The sequence below is a fragment of the Anneissia japonica genome, unplaced genomic scaffold, assembly GCF_011630105.1.
Source record: "Anneissia japonica isolate Jap-2015-1 unplaced genomic scaffold, ASM1163010v1 scaffold2030_len652032_cov178, whole genome shotgun sequence".
NCBI lineage: Eukaryota > Metazoa > Echinodermata > Crinoidea > Comatulida > Comatulidae > Anneissia > Anneissia japonica.
In genome coordinates, this window is record NW_022705472.1 from 606,014 (window position 1) to 623,489 (window position 17,476).

Consider the following 17,476-nt stretch of genomic DNA (forward strand, 5'->3'; position numbering starts at 1 on the left):
GACACTGTGAGAAGTGGTTTATTTTCCGCTTTAGGTGAGAATTTTTTATATACTAAAATTGACTTTTTAAAGATCAGAGGAGAGCAGAAAAAAAATAAAAGTAAAAGTTTGTATTCTTATTTAGACGGAGTAGAAAAAATTATTTTATTGGTGAATGTAAACAGTCGGTTAAATACTTTATATTTACATAATTAGGAAGAAATATACATATCTTATTTTAGGAGATTTCAATGCAGCTGTGAGCATAGTAAAAAGGAAGAAAAACTTATTATTTTCCTAAATTTCATTCTTCATGGTGGTGGGTGTGGTAATTGGCCAAAAATAAGATTTTATTTTTATTCAAATCATTATTTGTGGGCTGCGGCTAGACCAGGTATAAATAAAGTCTCGTCTTACTTGTATCCCCTTGCTTTCTCTAGGTTTTTATTTGAAATTTGTTTATGGTAGTGCAAAGCGTTCAGTGAAATTTTTAACAATTGGAAAGAAAAGCAATAAATATGAACAAACTTACTTTAAAAAAGAATTTTATTACATAGTAAATAGCTTAACACAGATGTTTAGACAAAGCTTTTATGCGTGAAGTTTCCACATATCTTTTATTCTAATACTGTATTAGAAGCTTTTGGTCCTGTGTACGACACTGGCCCATGTGCATTTTAGATAATGCACATACACTTTGAGAAAAAAAAAATTGGGTTATCTCCTGATGTAGTGGGTGTGGCGCTGTTCTGTGGTTATCACAGATCACAAATTTCTATGTCACTTGACTAGGTCCATTGAGTTACATTGCTTTGTTCACATCACGATCATCTTTAATATTATAATTTCGTATTTTAGTTGTTTTTGATTGTTTCTGTTGCACTTTTCCCGTCACTTTATTTGAAATTAATCTTTTTTCAGCGACAGGCTTTTGCTGTAATTGCTTTCCTTCTCCTTGGATGTCAAGGTGTGCAGGCGCTTCATGGGTAAACTGATTGAAGTCCTGCCTTGTATCATTCTCATCTACAAAACGAAAATGTTCTTATTGAGATTCTTATATTATACAATGATAAAACAATAAATTTTATTTATTTGATAACATTTATATAGTACACATATCCAATTATGGAAACACAGCTCAAGGCGCTTTTTTCGTTAGTCATTAGATACAGAATCAATCATAAACGACGGGCTTCCTGGGGAGTTTTCCTAGTTCATTCGTGTAATTAGCCCTACCAATTTAATTCTGAATGGGTACCTTCTAGTACCCATTTATACTCCTGGGTGAAGAGAGTTAAATGAAGATAAATTGTCTTGCCCAAGTACACAAGCAGTGTGACGAACATCTATCATATCATATCATTTTATAGAAGTTATTAGGAGTGACAAGTTGCTATTTTTTTGGTTTTTTTTATTGGGTATTTGGCACATCAGCTCCCAAGATAGAAATTATATACTTTCCAAATAGTAAATGAATTTGTTAAAAATATTTTAACTTACAATCTCGTTTTGTAGGCATTGGACTTTGCATGAATGTCATCCCATCATCCAATAACTGCCATACATCCTTTAGAGACTCTTCTCCAAATGTTGACATAGGTAGGGGAGTCTGTCCATCCCTATTTGACATCGTGGCATCACCAGCTACCATAGGCCTAGTTCCTTGCTGTAATTGGTCACTGGCTTCTGCAAACCTAGGTCCATGCTGTGATTGGTCCCTCTCGAGTCTATCTGGAACTATAACCATAGGATATGGATATGGTAATGAAGCTGCTGGAATGGATGATTCCATATTTCAAGGTAGATTTTACAATCTTTAATAATCAGTTCATTCATGTATTATTCAACAAATAGAAATTATCAAATGATTTGAAACAGAAACAGTTTTATTAAACACTACTTTTACTGGATATATGTAATCATATTGTGAAAGTGTTTGTTGTATGTTAAGACTGCTATAAAATTTTCTTTCATTATGCCTTCATCAATAACTAATGTTTAAAAAAGTTTAATTAAATTATATAACACATTATGCACTAGAATAAGTATTTATTAACATTGGACTTATGTGTGAATACCAAGGATAACCAAAAAAAGTCTGAAGACTTATTTTCAGGTGGTGATTGGCCAGTACTCTGGGAGACAATTTCCTACTCTTTTCGACGGAGTGTACTGCATTCTTAAACGTGTGTGCTGAAACATAAAAGTAGTGAATGGAATTGACCCGGGTACAAAAGATCTCCACGGTTCAGCGCACACACAGTGGCTACCACCAGTTAAGCCAACTGAGCTAAGCTGCTCACAACATCATCACCACCACCATCTAAAAAACATACCTAAGAATGATGATTGCTCCCTATCCTCTTCATTCTCCTGTATGGATGTTGATGCGGAGGATGAACTCAGCTCCACCTGTACTACCTCAGCATGTGTTTCATCATGGTGTAAACCCCTATTTGCATATTGCAGTTCCTACAAGATATAAGATAAACTGTAAATTACATCAATTTTCTACTTCAATGGAACAGAACTAGTTACATAAATGTTGGCATCAAATTTATATGTGTTCTTTATTATTATTTATTTAGGTACATAATTCTTGGAATCTTTATCATCAGTACCAAAGAATATAAAACAGCAAGAGGTCCAACTGCCGGGGATTCGTTGGAATGCAAAAAGTACTTCCATGAAGGGGCGCGACCTTTTAAAGAGTCAAGCAACGTATACGAGCTTCTAAATTATGTGTAGGGCGCCCCTATTTTGTGGCAGTACTTTTAGCGTTCCATTGCCTGCATACAAAATCAGGGCAGTCAGACCTCTTGCAGTTTTATACTCTTTGTCAATACTTGCCTTCATAGTAAGCTGATACTGGAGAAGCTCAACATCATCCAATTTTCTTTGGAATGTATCCTTCATCTGCTTTGTTGAAAGCTTTGGCTGCCCATACCTCTTCTCAGATGTATCTACGTAAACATTCTCACATTATTATATCATTGTTTACAAGTATCATTCTAATTATGATGCATGTGTGTAGGCCTATATAGCCAATGACAAGGGAAATTGACAGTTGCTGTAATCTATGTGTATGTTTAACCATACTAGGCACGCTAGTCATTGGTAACTGAATATATGTCTAATAATAATAATATTGTGAAGTAATAGGGACTTAGTGAGGTCTCCCTACAAAATGAGATGCATCCTTGGTGAGATAATATTCGAGATAATCACCATAAAGGTCAGTTTCAGTAGTTCCATACAATTTTGTTCTTGCCTTGGGAATGTCATTCAAAGGCAAAGAAAAAAAATATTGACACATGACCAATGTTTAGCGCCCTTATCGCTAAAGCAGTAATAATAAACATTGTGAAAATTGGGTGAAATCATCTAGGTTGATTGAGAAAAAGCCAAGAACATTAAATGGTTATATCAAAATGAATTATTTACAGATTGATTTCATGATAATTTCATTGACTAAGTGGTTGAAATTACCTTTACTCGGTCGATACTTGTTGAGTTCTGCTCTCAATTTATTCCCCATTTCTATCAGTTGCTGCCGCTCTTTGGCTAATTGTTGAATGTGTTTGGCAGCAGATCTTAACTTTTCTCTCAGCTAAGTTGAAAAAAGGAATGCCAAGATACATTTTTTAGATTTAATGTACTACTGTTGATAGTGCGATGTTAGTTTGCACAAAATGTACTGAGCAGCTAATCATACATCTTCAGGGGAAAAAGTATATTGCTAAGAAGAAAAAGTATATACTGTATGTATGTAATCATAGTTATATTGTTTTGTAGCAAGAAAACATATATTTTAGTCACATGATGTAGATCGCATGTGGCATCAAATACAGTATTTATATATTTTTAAAACATATGTGCATACAAGGCAATTATTCTTAATTAGTAAAGCTTCCTGGAAGAAACTGCATAAATAAATTATTACATTGAAGCAGTTAGTTTTCCTTACCAAGTTGTCTCCTGTAGGCCCTTTGTGTGATAGTCTGGTGGTCAGCTGTCTCCTTAGATGTTCAACCTCCCTCTGAAGTTCACCAACAAATGAAGACTATATGAAAGAATATAACAAAGATAAATACATGCAGAGCACTGCTGGACCTAGGCTCTGGAATAAACCCACCTTCACTTCACATTTTTAAATCACTACTCAACGCACATTTTTTAATTCACCTTTTTTGGAATGGCGCCATATAAATGGAACGATCAATTGATTGAACAACTACAAGCTAGTTTTGTCGCTTTGTTGATAACATTAAATTAAATATATGCATCATAGACTTACAGATATCCTGTAAGTCTACCTACTTTAACTAACCACCGATATTTACCGTATGTATACAAATGGTAACACATATTTATTTATTGCAGTTTATTAACACTAGCATTTTTTTTAAACTTACCTGGTGAGGTATCACGTGTGGCTTGGCAGCAATATCCATCTTAAGTGCTGATACCTGTAATGTGGATAATTTATTAAACTTTAATGTAGATTTCCTTAGAGCAAATTAATAGTTGAAAATAATAAGTTAGGTTAACATAGGTAGTGTGAACAAGCCAGGCATGAGATTCAAACTAGATTTAAGCTAGGTCTGGGGTTAGCTGACAATGTGCCTAGGATGGGTATAATAAGTAAATTGACATACATAATTTCAGCTTCACTTCCATTATTACCTGATTGCCAAGAGCCATGGCTTCAAGGTTAGTCTGAAGTCCTCCCTTGTAGTATTCATCAGCTTCCCGCCGTGTCTCTGCAAGTTCCAACTCCAAATCAGCGATTCTCTGCCTGAATGACGCAACCTCGGTAGCATGACGTCTCATTTGAGTTGAGATGTCATACTGAAGTTGGTCAACTTCTGCTTGCTTTGTAGTAGGCTTGTAAGAAAATGTTAATTGTTTCATTAATCCACTTTCTGCTGATATGACTGCGGGTACCATTACAGTATTGGTGATTCCACCATCGTAGCACTTCATTTAGTACTGTACTATCGATGCTCTATTACCAAATCTCTCTATGAGTCTTTGGGAGTGAAAAACTTACCATTTGGAGTCCGGGTCCCCTAACCAATATGAACCCTCATTGCTTTATAATCAAGTCCCTTTGTGAGGAATGCGGAGTGGAAGGCAATTCTGAAACCCTTGATACGCTATAACCAAGTCTTTTTATGAGGCTTGGAGAATAATGAGCTGATCATTTGGGACTGTTGTGGTGTGGGGAGTTCAGGAGACAGCTAATTGTTTGGAACCCTTGATGCTCTATAACTACCGGTATGTCTCTTTGATGCCTTACAACTAAGTCTCATTATGTGGCTTTTATTTCTTTTATTTTGGATTGTAAGGCAAGGTAGGTAAACACAGAAGCACATTCCATAATTTTGACAAGTTTATCAATTTTTATAAATACATAAATTGTAAAAATACATAAATTTCTGAAATATAGTCATCACTGCAAATTATTAGAAATTTTTATCCAATTCATATTATATAAGTGGACAGTCCATTTAATGAGGGAATGGAAGAGTAAAAATCTGATGGCCCTTCCAAATTTTGGGAATGCAAATAAGATTCATTTTTTCCAGATTAGGGTATGTACCTTAAAAAAGATGTGGTAACCAGTATCAATATATAATTACAGTATAGAAAAATAGTTATTCATTCATTCTGTTTTTATTACCAAAACTATAAAATATAACTGAATTGCGAGTGATCTACAAAATGTACAAAATACAACATTATTAAAAGATAAAATATCATTAAAATGCAAAAAGTTACGTATGAAAAAAAGGTTTGTAATACATTGTAATTCAGTAATATAATTCCATTATTACGTACATACCTGTTGTGACACTTGCGAAAGTCTGGACTCTAGGCTAGTTATTCGGATTTGTTGTTTTTTCAGTTGAGCTGTGAGGCCTAACTTCTCAGTCCTAAGGGTTCCTAAAAATGAGAAAATGATTATAACAATTATTTTTCACAGCTATTTTTCAGGTTGGAAGTGCTATTGCATGGATATTACTGTATTTCAAATTATTCATAACTTAACATTGTAATAGTATATTTATATTTATTGTTGATATTCATTTATTTATTTATTAGGTGAAACTTTTAATAATTTATCGCACTTCCTGCTCTATTAGCGCATAGAAGTATTTTACATTATGCGCTATATAAGTTGACAATGATTATTATTATTATTATTATATTGCATTGATGGTCAACTACACTTTGTATTACAATAACACTTTAATAGGCATAACAATGTTTATTCTTTCCTTAAAATATAATGGTTTAATATTAATCTTTGGAACAACAGGATTAGAGGCACTGGGCAGCAGGTTTTCCTACTTTTCATTTCTCATTATTTTTTCAACCCAGTCTTTTAACTTACTTAGAACATCATAAGTTATAATGTGACTTTACTGAAGAAAAATGAAATTTCATATTTAATGATTTTAACAGAAAGTGAAGGAAAGCCAGGCCTAAACCTGATAGCTTGTTAAACCTAACCTGATAACCTAACCTAACCTAATAGCTCGCTAAAATTGATAGCTCGCTGACTTGGTTAGCACACAGAAACACGGTATTACAAGTTTACTGTGTAAAGTCAGGCACTCCCTGCATCCAACGGTCATCAGCCAACGCGATTCAATGTGGAACGCAACGAATGGTTTTTCAGTGACAATGCGTTCACGCTGCCACTGGAAATCAGAAGTCATCACATCGTCATCGCTCACGAGGAGCAGATTTGGAGTCGTACATCCGTCACACAATGCAGTGAGTGCCTGGCTTTAAATTTCAAGAAAATCCTTACCGATAGTATCATTCAATGATTGGATATGATGTCGGATATAAGCATTGTCCACTGATGGAGGAATAATCCCATCATTCCCTTTTTCTTTTGATCTTCCAGCCAAGTTGATTTTATCATTTAGTGCCCTGTTCTTGACTTTCAAATCCCTGCATTCCTTCTCTATCATTTTAACATATTCTGAAAGGTAAGGCAACATAATTAAATGATACAGTAAGTCAAAAGATTTTCCAAACCTGACCGACCTAAAATAATATAATTTGTAATAAGCTTTTATTTTTTTTGCAAAATATATATAATGTTTTTACGTAGAAAAGAAACTAAATGTTTGTTTTGAATCATGTTACCTTCTGATATAGGTCCATCATTTGATAAACTGCCCTCTAGTGGCTGTTTCTGTAGACTTTGTTTGCCCAGCTGTTCCATTTCCTGTCGCATACTTGAGATTGCATTCTTTAACATTTCGTTTTGCTGCTTTAGGTCTTCCACCGACGATCCTTCATCCGGATTCAATCCATTTTCCTAATTGGAACAAAAATGGATTCATTCAAAATAACTCCAGTAATGAAAAACTTAAATCTATTATGAAATTATTTCCCATGGTGTAAAAACCCCCAAGTTTTAAAATTATTTACCTAATTAAAGCTAGTCTCCAAAATATGAATTATTAAAAATAAGCTTAACTTTATTCGTTTTTGTATTCTAACATCTTTAATAGTTAATGTTTAAAAGTTTGAAAAGTTTTCATGCTTGTAAAGCTGTTGAAAATCAATGTGGCCTACAGAAAATTGTAATTTATTGTAAGTAAAACTTATTGATGTGGTTCATCAGAGCCAATCACATGACAGAGACCTAGAATGTTTGTATGTTTGAATGAAGACAAGTTGCCTTATCGCATTATTAATTAGTGATACTATCTTGGTACTTGTTATAATGGTACAGTAAGGTGAACAAATGCCTGAATTTGTTCAGGTGAGTGATTATTTGGTGTTGGGAGGGGAATTTAAGCTTTTGTGGAATATTTAGGGTAAATACAGTCATCAGAATGGTATTACAGTTCAAAGCATCACAGTACCTTATAAAGTCATATTAACTTAAATAAATAAAGTAATATTCTTAGAAGTATTTATAGCTTGCATGTTTTTGTGAAAAACTTACGGGGACCAAGTTATGTTGCACAGTTAAACCATGCTTATCTAGTGTGGCAAAGGCCTGGTCACGCTGCCTTGTAAGGGCCCGAATTAAATCACTTTTTTGGTCCAGTTCACGTTGCTGTTCCTTTATTACTGCTTCCCCCTGAGAAAGTAAACAAACATGTTCTAAACATAATTAGAATATAGATGATTTGGAGCTTGTATGTGTTACAATAATATACCATGCAGTTTATTTAATTTGATTAATTTTGTATGTCTGTGAATGTAAATTAACTAGCGAGAAAAATTGTAATATATACCTTGTACATAAAAACATGAATTGTTGTGCTTGGTCTGTGAGTGAGACACCAAGTTCACCCCTGCCTCTGCTTGAAAATAGTTGGCATCTGAGGGCCTTGCAGGCACATTCAACTTACTCATTAACAAGCTTTATCCATTCATCAGAGAGGACAGGAAGAGAAGGTGGAGCTGAAGGCAGAGGCACAGGTCTACTGCTTGGTTTGAAACAGACCAATGAGAGATCAGAATGGAGAACAGCATGCAGGAATATTACCTTAGAATTTACCAATTGTCAATTCCAGAACTAAAATTGATTTAAAAACAGCTCGTCCTCCTAAAAACTGTAAAAAAAGTGATTTAAACTCCGACCTCATGACTGCAACTAATCTTAATACTCTACCTCTTGTCTTGCTCTGGATAACCTCTCTACAAGATCCTCTGAGCTGGCATACTGATTCCTCTCAGCTGCTTCACACCTTCTCTGCCAGTCAAGATCAAGCTGTGTTTTTGATCTCTCATTAGCAGTTTCTCTTTCCAGGGCTAATGATAGTTCTTTTTTGTACCTCTCCACATCTTCTCTCCTCTGAGCAAGTTCCCCTCGCAGAGCATCCTGGACTTCTTTCAGAGCTTGGATCTCAAGATCTTTGGCAACTACATCCTTAGAGATCTTAGCAAGATGGAGATCTGAATGTGACTTGGCATCTGATACCTCATTCTGAAGCCTTTTCAAACACAAAAAAGCAACCAGTGATTACATATTTTTAATAAGAATACTCTGATGAGGTAGTAGTAAACAAAAAAAAAAAAAAGAACCAATTAGGAATTATCTGGTGGAGAGAACTAATCAAATAAAACTGTTGTGGCATAATATACAACGTTCCATGGATTTCCGGACAGAGAGTGCAATCCACATACAATTGCCATAAGCATACAGGATTTTAAAACTAAGGCTGTCAAATAAAATTGTCTAGTACAGTAACCTATTGATGAGGTTATCTTTTTCTTGAACTGTATCAGCATTGGACCATTCCATTCTTCTCTTCTCCACTTGCAAAGCCTCAACTTGTGTCTGTAGTTCTCTCAGTTGATGTTTCAGTTTTTGTTCCATTTCATGTTGACTAGATTTCATAGCAGATACAGCCGCTTCCTTTTCTCTTGCATATCTATCAAGCTCTGCATGTCTATAATTAGAAGACAAAAAATAGAAGACATCTAGATGTGTATAAGAGACAGTATATATATATATATATTAACACAAATTTATAACATTCATAAAATGGATACAAAAAGGAAGAACTTTAAGTACAGCAGGATATATGCAGCTATATAATTAGTTTTTTGTGTGTAATGACATATGGATGGACATTAAAAAAGATCAGAGCAAGGATAATTGGAATTAGAGTGAATACCATGTGCAGCCCGACAGCAAAACCTAATGTGTTGAGCCTGCCTACCATGCTAGAAAACCCCATGTTGTGATGATCTAATGCTGATCCTCTGCTAAAGTATTATTAAACAAAGCATAAAGACTTATGAAAGCAGTGCATGAAAATGTTTACAAGCACAATGGAATTGTCTGAGTATCTATGCTATCTTACCTTCGTTGATAATCTTCTAACGCTTTCTTAACAGTTGCCTCCTTTAATTGCAGTTCACTCTCCAATTCAGAGATCCTTTAAAAGTATATAAAATTAAATAATATCACCTTGCCAAATATAAATGTTTCATTCACTTAAAAAACCAGATTATGTAGCCAGTAACATGAGAAAAACTGTGTGTATGATTAAAAACTATTAATTATTTCCATATGCTACATTATGTTTCACAATGTAGTTATCTTTCCAGGCAAAGTTGGCTTTTGCCAATCAATTGAGTAGAAAATGCTGTAAATATTTAAGCCAACAAATAGGGGGAGTTGGGGGGGGGTGGATTTAGTTGGTGTGAAAACTTACTCAATTCCAGTCAAGAAAACACTTTGTGCAGTATATTCAACCATCACATTATATTAATGCATTCTTCATTATCAAATGAGACTTTTTTTTATACCTTATTAGGTTTTAGTGCACCCGTCGCCATAAAAAAGGAAATTTCAGAAAAAAGTTGTTATTTATTTTTTACTACACCCACCACTGCCCTGAAATCTCCAAAAATAATATATGTATATTTCTTCCTAATTATTTATTCCTAATTTATAATCCATTTAACCATCCAATTACTACACTATTTACATTCACCAATAAAATTTTATTTTTATTTTCTCCTCCATTTGGATGTTTTTGGCAAAACTATTTGCTAAATAAGAAAAACTGTTATTTTTTACCCCCCTCTTCTTGACAATCTTTAAAAAAAAGTTCACAAAACAAGGTATAAAAAAGTCTTGCTCAGCAGTGCATTCTTCATTATTGATGATGTTACATACACTTATATAGATGTTACATGCCCTTATATAGATGTTACATGCCCTTATATAGATGTTACATGCCCTTATATAGATGTTACATGCCCTTATATAGATTAAGAGAAAAGGTTTTTTTTGTATCTTACCTGGCATCTTTCATTCCTTTCATGTCTTCTAATTCCCATTCCTTTTGTTTCAATTGTTTTTCTCTTTCCATCCTATGTGCATCAGCATCTTGTAGATGATTTGAGGATTTCTTATTCTCTTGTCGAACTAATTCTAATTCTCTGCTTAATAATTTAACCTACAAATCAAATTTTTTTATAAAAAGAGAATGAATTTGTAATGTGTAAAAATCTTTACAGACTACTTATTCACTAAAGCTGGGCACTCACTGCATCGTACGACTGTTGGCCAAATTATCCAGCTCCGCTCCCTGCGAGTCCTAGAATACGCAATGCCGCCTTCTGATTGTCGGTTGCAGCCTGAACAGATCATCGTTAAAAATGACCTGTTGCCAGGCGCGGCGCTAGCGGGGGTCCAGGGGGAAAAGGACCCCCATCAGGGACCTGTGAACCCCTGCTTGGATCCCTGTCGGGGACAAGGAAAAGTTTTAATTCATTACATCTATTAATATCAAAATAGTACATCTATTAATATCAAAATCCTCCCAATTTTAACATACTGAATTTGATTATAAACTGATATGTTTATTTCAATTCCTTTCAAAAACAGGTTAAATAGTAAATCAAATAGATAATGTACAAAGAATGTATAACTGTGGAAGACTTGGCAAGAATATAACATTTATGATTACTTTCACTTCGTAGGCCAGTAGAGATGAGCTCATCTCATCTACCTTCTTCCGGCATTCTTTCTCCCGTTTTTTTAGCACTTCATCCATTTCAAATGCAAGTTCTTGCTTCTGGATTCCAAGCTCTTCTTCCAGTTCTTGAAGTTGCCGCTGCAGGCTCCTTTTGTAGTCATCAATGTTGTCGCGTTCTTTTTTAACCTCGGACTCATTAGCACTACAAAGTATAAAAACAAATGAAGTATGGTGGAATTTATTACAAAATATTTGCAGTAGGTTTTTTAAAGCTTTTGAAAGATTCTTGAATGACTACACATAAAAAATTGATTTTATCCATTTAGACTTAAGGAATCGTGTGTAGTGACGTAGAGTATGTGATAAATAGCCCCTAACTCGCAGCATTATTGTGCTGATTTTTTTTAAATGGGTGTAGTCCGGGACTACAGTAGCAGTTGTCTAGAGGTGTGTATTTACCATATTTTATCATTTTGATTATTTAACAAATTATGCTAATATGTAACCAATCAATCCAATTACAATCAATAATTTATATTCATCTGTCGGTCTTTGATCATAAAATTAATTAAATGACTGAATAGGACTTTAAACTTACATTTTGATACGCAGTAGATCCTGTTCTCTGCTTTTCAATCTCTGTTGGTAGTGGGCTTGGAGATCTACCCTTGCCTTTGTTTCTCTGGCAACACTCATCTTCATCTCATCCAACTGAATTTTGAGACTGCTGATCTCTGCAACTTTTTCATTGACAGCATTTTTCACTTTATGCAGCAAAACCTCAGTTTTGGTTAGCTCTTGATCTCGCTCTTGCAAAAGCATCAAATTGTATTTAAAGTCCTCTTTAAGTTCTTGAAACTTCAGTCTTTCATCTTGTAGTTGTTTGTCCTTAATTTTGAAAGCTTCCTCTAATGACTGTGCCCTCAATTCTTGTAATTCTTTCCATTCTTGTTCTTTTTTCGCCAGTAAATTTTGAAGTGGGACAACCTTAGGATCTGCAGCCATTGTTCACCAAGAAATGAAAACTCTAAATCAAAATCAACTTATCATTGAAGAATCCCCACATCAACAGGGCATCTATAAAAGAAAAATAAAGCTATCAAGACGGAGGACATCGAGAGCTTCTTTCCTTCTCAGGTATGCTAGGCCATATGTCAACCTACCTTATTAAATAAACTATATTAGTAACTAGGCGACTTTGTAAGGGAGTGAGTTTGTAGGTTCTGTGGGAATGTTTGTAAGAGGCGAGTTTGGGGCAAGTTGGAAATCTTTTTTTAGTATTCTCCAACATAGATCTAGGCCTAAATGAACTATATGAAAATCGACTCCGAAAGTTGCCTTTTTGGATTTTCATTCAAAAGTAAGAGCTTCTGACTGCTGACATGCTACTGCGAAGCAAAAATATCATCCTAACTGTCATAATTTTGGTGGCCATAAATTATAGTAATTGCAGAAAACATATAATTTAATAAAAGAGGAGATATTTATGATGTAACACCGGAAAACCTTGAATTGAAGCCCTCGGCTTCTTTTTTAGCAAAATTTGAATGGGCTTCTTTTCAAGGCTACTTTTGCAAAGTAAACAGGGGGATTCTTTTCAAAATGAATGCTGTAAATTCTGGAAATTAAATAAGGCCACTGTAACTTCAATCTTTATCATGCAGTGAAGTCACCTAAACTACTGTATAAACCAAGCTTGTTTTTAATTTATTTTGTTTTTGAAATTCATGTACAGTGTATGCATTGTACTATTTCGACCAGTAGCCTATGCTACCTTGAAAAAAGCTCATGGGCTTCCCTTCGAGGCTAAGTTTGCAAAATTAAGAGAGGGGGGGGGGGGCTTTTTCTGAGTTTAAGCCCTCTGGGCTTCAATTCGAGGTTTTACGGTATTGAAAACAAAAAAGAATAACATTATATACTAAAAAGACATTAGTTGCAATTTACTAAAGCCTGATCGATTTTAGCTTATCATGCAGAATACTTTTAGCAGCTAATATGGAATCCAAAATTGGTTCGATGTACCAAATTTTCCAGACAGGCCGACTGATTCAGAAAATTATGCTCAGCAGACTTTAATTTTATGTAGGGGTATGTAAATTTTATTCAAGGACCAGGTACATTCAAGGGCAAGACGTGAGAGCTTAGCCTGGCTTAAATTATCGTATAGAAATTTAGGCCTAGGCTAGGTTGTAATGGTATACAGGTATTCTGGTATACTACTACTACTACTAACTGGGCTACTAGGCCTAGTCCATTGTCACGACATTCTTAGCCCATGGAGTTATAATTGCTTAGCCCTACACTGGCTTATTGTTGGCCCTCGTAAATGAATGCCCAGGGCCTAGCTAGGCCTCGCCTTCCTCCCTTGGCATAGGGCCAGGCTACTAAGTTATCAGAGCCTAGGCTAGCTAGGCTAGGCCTAGTTAGTAGTATTGTTGAAGTAAGTAGGGCCTAGAGTAGGCCCTTAGCTTACTTAGGCAGCTACCAACAAGTACGGTTGGTAGGCCCGGGCCTAATTAAGGTCGGATTAGGCGGCCTAGTATGTAGAGAAGGCGTAGGCCTTGTCCTGTAACTGAGACGATAATGGATTCAATTCAACAATAGAAAGGCTACCTGTAGGCTTAGCCTAGGCTTAATATCTATCTAATCTGCTAGGCCTACGCCACCATAATAATTTCTTTGATTTCATCCAGAAAGCAAGCGACGGCAAGCGACATACTTTTTGAAAACGAGTGCTTTTTGTTTATGTTGTTGGCGCCACCAACGATGTCCACTTATTAGAGCACTGGTTCCCGTGCACGACGTTAACCTAACGTTAACGGATGACGTCATAATTTAGTCATCTTGCTTTGCGCGGAGTACGTTAATTTCAGGATTTTACGTGCTCAACGTACATGTTGGGTACTAATGTTAAAGTTAACGTCGTGCATCGAAAATTACCTATTGATATTCCCTCTGAGCGCTAGACGACGCAACGCCGTCTGCAGATTGTCGGTAGCAGCCTGAACAGATCGTCATTAAAAAACGTCACGTTGCGTTCTTCGTCCTGTTTCGTAAATACTCTACTATTTCTATGAAGAACGCAACGCGACCGTAGGTCGCAATGAGTGCTCGGTTAAAAAAAGAAATCCTTTCAAGAACACATAGCGTTCCAAGTCTGCGCAAATGCTCTTGAGGTTCAACCACTAGGCTCCTGCAAAACAAGTTTAACGTAGTTTCAGTCAAATTTCTTACTATATTTCGAAAGATAAAACTCAAAATCCTTACAGGGAAATTGATTTACCCTTGTTCATAACTCATAAGTTCCTTAAAAGGCCTGTTTTACATTATGACGATAACAATCAACGATACGAAGCTAATGAGCAATTGTTTATATAGAAAATAAAATAAATATAAGACGTCTTCACACTAGCACGATTCGATAACGATTTATCGCGTATACGATAAAAAAATATTTTAATCAAATGACATTATAATCATGGAAAAACGATAAAATAGTGAAAAATATTTTTTTTCGTTTTCTCTAAGTGGCGGATTTAGAGGGGGCGTAGGTGGTGTACACCCCCTCTATTTTTTTTTTTTGTAAAAAAATTGTTTTGTAAAGCTTATCAGAAAATTACCATGCTAAATATTAAAAATCAATAAAATATCAACTCAAATTAATGAAGATGCTATAGGTTTAAGGGAGAATCTCCCCTTGCACACCTATCATGGGCTCTTTCCTCCGACTGTCACTTAGTTCGGACATTCACACCCCTCTTTCTTACCGGGCTGCATCCGCCCCTGTTCTCATGATGACATCATTTGATTTGATTTGTGAAATTATTTTTTTTTATCGTATGACACGATCAATCGTTATCGAATCGTGCTAGAGTGAAAACTTATCCTATTTCTTTTATTTTCTATATGAACAATTGCTTTTTAACTTTTTATCGTTGATTGTATTCGTCATTGTGTAAACAAGCCTTATAGTCTGAAGTCTCACTCAAATACTTCATAAGCTGTGTACTGTACCTTCGCAATGAACGGAAAGAATTCTTTTTTATATTAATTCTGCTAATCGCCAACAGGGGCGGATCCGGAGATGTCCAAAAGGGAGGGGGGATGCCGAAAGGGGGACGAAAGTTAAACCGATCGAGACAACACTGTCCTAAGAGGCCCCCGCGAAATTTTTGTGTTTTAGACGCCCGAAAATGACATTTGAGGCGTTCTGGACTTTCATTTTTTTTTTTTTTTTTCGTTTTTCCCCTTTTTTCCTCCCAAAAAGGAGGGGGAAAGCGGGGCCGGCCCTCCCCCCTAAATCCTCCCCTGGCCACCGCGTAACTTCCCCTATCTCCTCTAAGTCTAGTTATTAAGCACCTATCTGTCTTACAAATATAATCACTATTATTGGTAAGACAGAGCTTAATAACTAGACTTAAAGAACATTCTTCACGATCTGATAGTGTTATATTTGATCATGTTAAAAAACTGTGAGGCATTCCCAATTTGTTTTAGGATTACAGGGTATACTTGAAAATGATAATGTCGTCTTTAATGTAAGTAATAAATTAGGTTTAATATTTTCTAGTACTAGCATTATTGACAGCTCCCGAAACTGGTCTATCCTATTGTTTAAAGAAGCGTTCGCTATACGTAGACTACACCCTTTGCTTAACAATGGGCTCAGAGCTTCAAAAGAGCTTTCTTTGTTTTTGTAGGTATCTTTGATCATTAGAGTAAGAATGCTTTGATCTTTTGTTTAAATCACTGCTATGTCACCCACTAGAGGTACAGTAATGTTTTGATTGGTTAAACACTTTTGGTACTAGTGCATATAAGCTTGCTAATATGGATAATTTTTCATTCCTGATGATGACATAATTAATGTCGAAATATTGAATCCCAACACGATGGCGTGTATTTCAATACTTGGAGTATGTATTATACTTTCGTATTTTATGAGTTTATTAATTTTGTGAGATAAGGAAGGGGGCTTTTATTAAATCTAGCCGTAGATTTACCAAAATGTCCATGTCTTCTCATTCCTCAATATAAGGCAAATGTAGCCTTTATACACAAGTTCTTGAATGTTTGATTCAGCTTGTTTACGAAGCAGTAATAACTTTTTGTTACAGTACCGGTAATAGCTTTTTGGAGCATGAGCTCAATGTGTTTACCCAATTTTAAATCTGATTGAATAATCACTCGGTAATTTGACTTTAGTATCAACTTGCAATTGATGATCAGCAATATAGAGATCCAGGTCTTGGAGTATTATTGTTAATGATGTTATGTCAATAATGGAGTAGCAAAGTTCTAATAAGTTCAGGCATCGAATTTCAGTGTTACCAGGTTGTGAACAAAAATCATAGTGCGCCCCAGGACAGGCAACTTAACAAGTTCATGTATTGTATATCGTGGCATGGGAGCATCCACCTTCCATTGTTCATATTACACCCTATAGTTATATTCTATTGATAAAATCACCTGATAAAAGACCATTGTGTAGTCGAAAGTTCTTGTAGCAATAAAGTGTATTAGTTTGTAAAGTGTTGTTTGTCTTCTATTAATATATTTGTATTAATATATATGCCTACAGGAAAATATTCTGTTGACCGCATTTAAGCAATATAGAGATCCAGGTCTTGGAGTATTATTGTTAATGATGTTATGTCAATAATGGAGTAGCAAAGTGCTAATAAGTTCAGGCATCGAATTTCAGTGTTACCAGGTTGTGAACAAAAATCATAGTGCGCCCCAGGACAGGCAACTTAACAACTTCATATAGTTGTTTATTATGTATTGTATATCGTGGCATGGGGAGCATCCACCTTCCATTGTTCATATTAGACCCTATAGTTTTATTCTATTGATAAAATCACCTGATAACTGTCTCTTATACACATCTAGATGTGTATAAGAGACAGCCTGATGATGACCTTTGATAAAGGTCGAAACCGTTGTGGTACGTAATTTACGTCATTATACTATAGTCAAAATGAAGCGGAAACAAATTTCTCATGATCTCTTATCGGAGA

General features: G+C 35.2%; 1 protein-coding gene across 2 annotated transcripts; it reads right to left on the bottom strand.

Annotated features, from left to right (window-relative positions):
• Positions 1-507: 507 nt before the first annotated feature.
• LOC117105531 (coiled-coil domain-containing protein 57-like) lies at positions 508-14,251 on the bottom strand. Of its 2 annotated transcripts, none has more exons than XM_033246699.1 (19): positions 14,176-14,251; positions 12,055-12,533; positions 11,448-11,658; positions 10,777-10,934; positions 9,831-9,905; positions 9,213-9,413; positions 8,633-8,954; positions 7,958-8,095; positions 7,147-7,321; positions 6,803-6,979; positions 5,828-5,928; positions 4,666-4,866; positions 4,395-4,448; positions 3,947-4,042; positions 3,469-3,589; positions 2,830-2,942; positions 2,316-2,451; positions 1,480-1,716; positions 508-1,002 (listed from the first exon to the last, which is right to left on the bottom strand). In XM_033246699.1, the coding sequence occupies exons 2-19, from the start codon at positions 12,459-12,461 to the stop codon at positions 782-784; spliced, it is 3,144 nt and encodes a 1,047-aa protein (XP_033102590.1). In that variant the 5' UTR covers positions 12,462-12,533; positions 14,176-14,251; the 3' UTR covers positions 508-781. The 2 variants fall into 2 exon arrangements, with proteins under 2 accessions (XP_033102590.1, XP_033102589.1); XM_033246698.1 differs by having other exon boundaries at positions 14,070-14,210.
• Between the last annotated feature and the right edge of the window lie 3,225 nt (positions 14,252-17,476).

Excerpts from the sequence above, each read along its gene's own strand:
- LOC117105531 (XM_033246699.1), bottom strand. The coding sequence starts at position 12,461 with ATGGCTGCAGATCCTAAGGTTGTCCCACTTCAAAATTTACTGGCGAAA. Across the intron at positions 7,322-7,957 it reads TGCAACATAACTTGGTCCCC|GAAAATGGATTGAATCCGGA; the intron begins GTAAGTTTTTCA and ends TGTTCCAATTAG. Across the intron at positions 4,867-5,827 it reads TTTCGCAAGTGTCACAACAG|CCTACTACAAAGCAAGCAGA; the intron begins GTATGTACGTAA and ends TTTTCTTACAAG.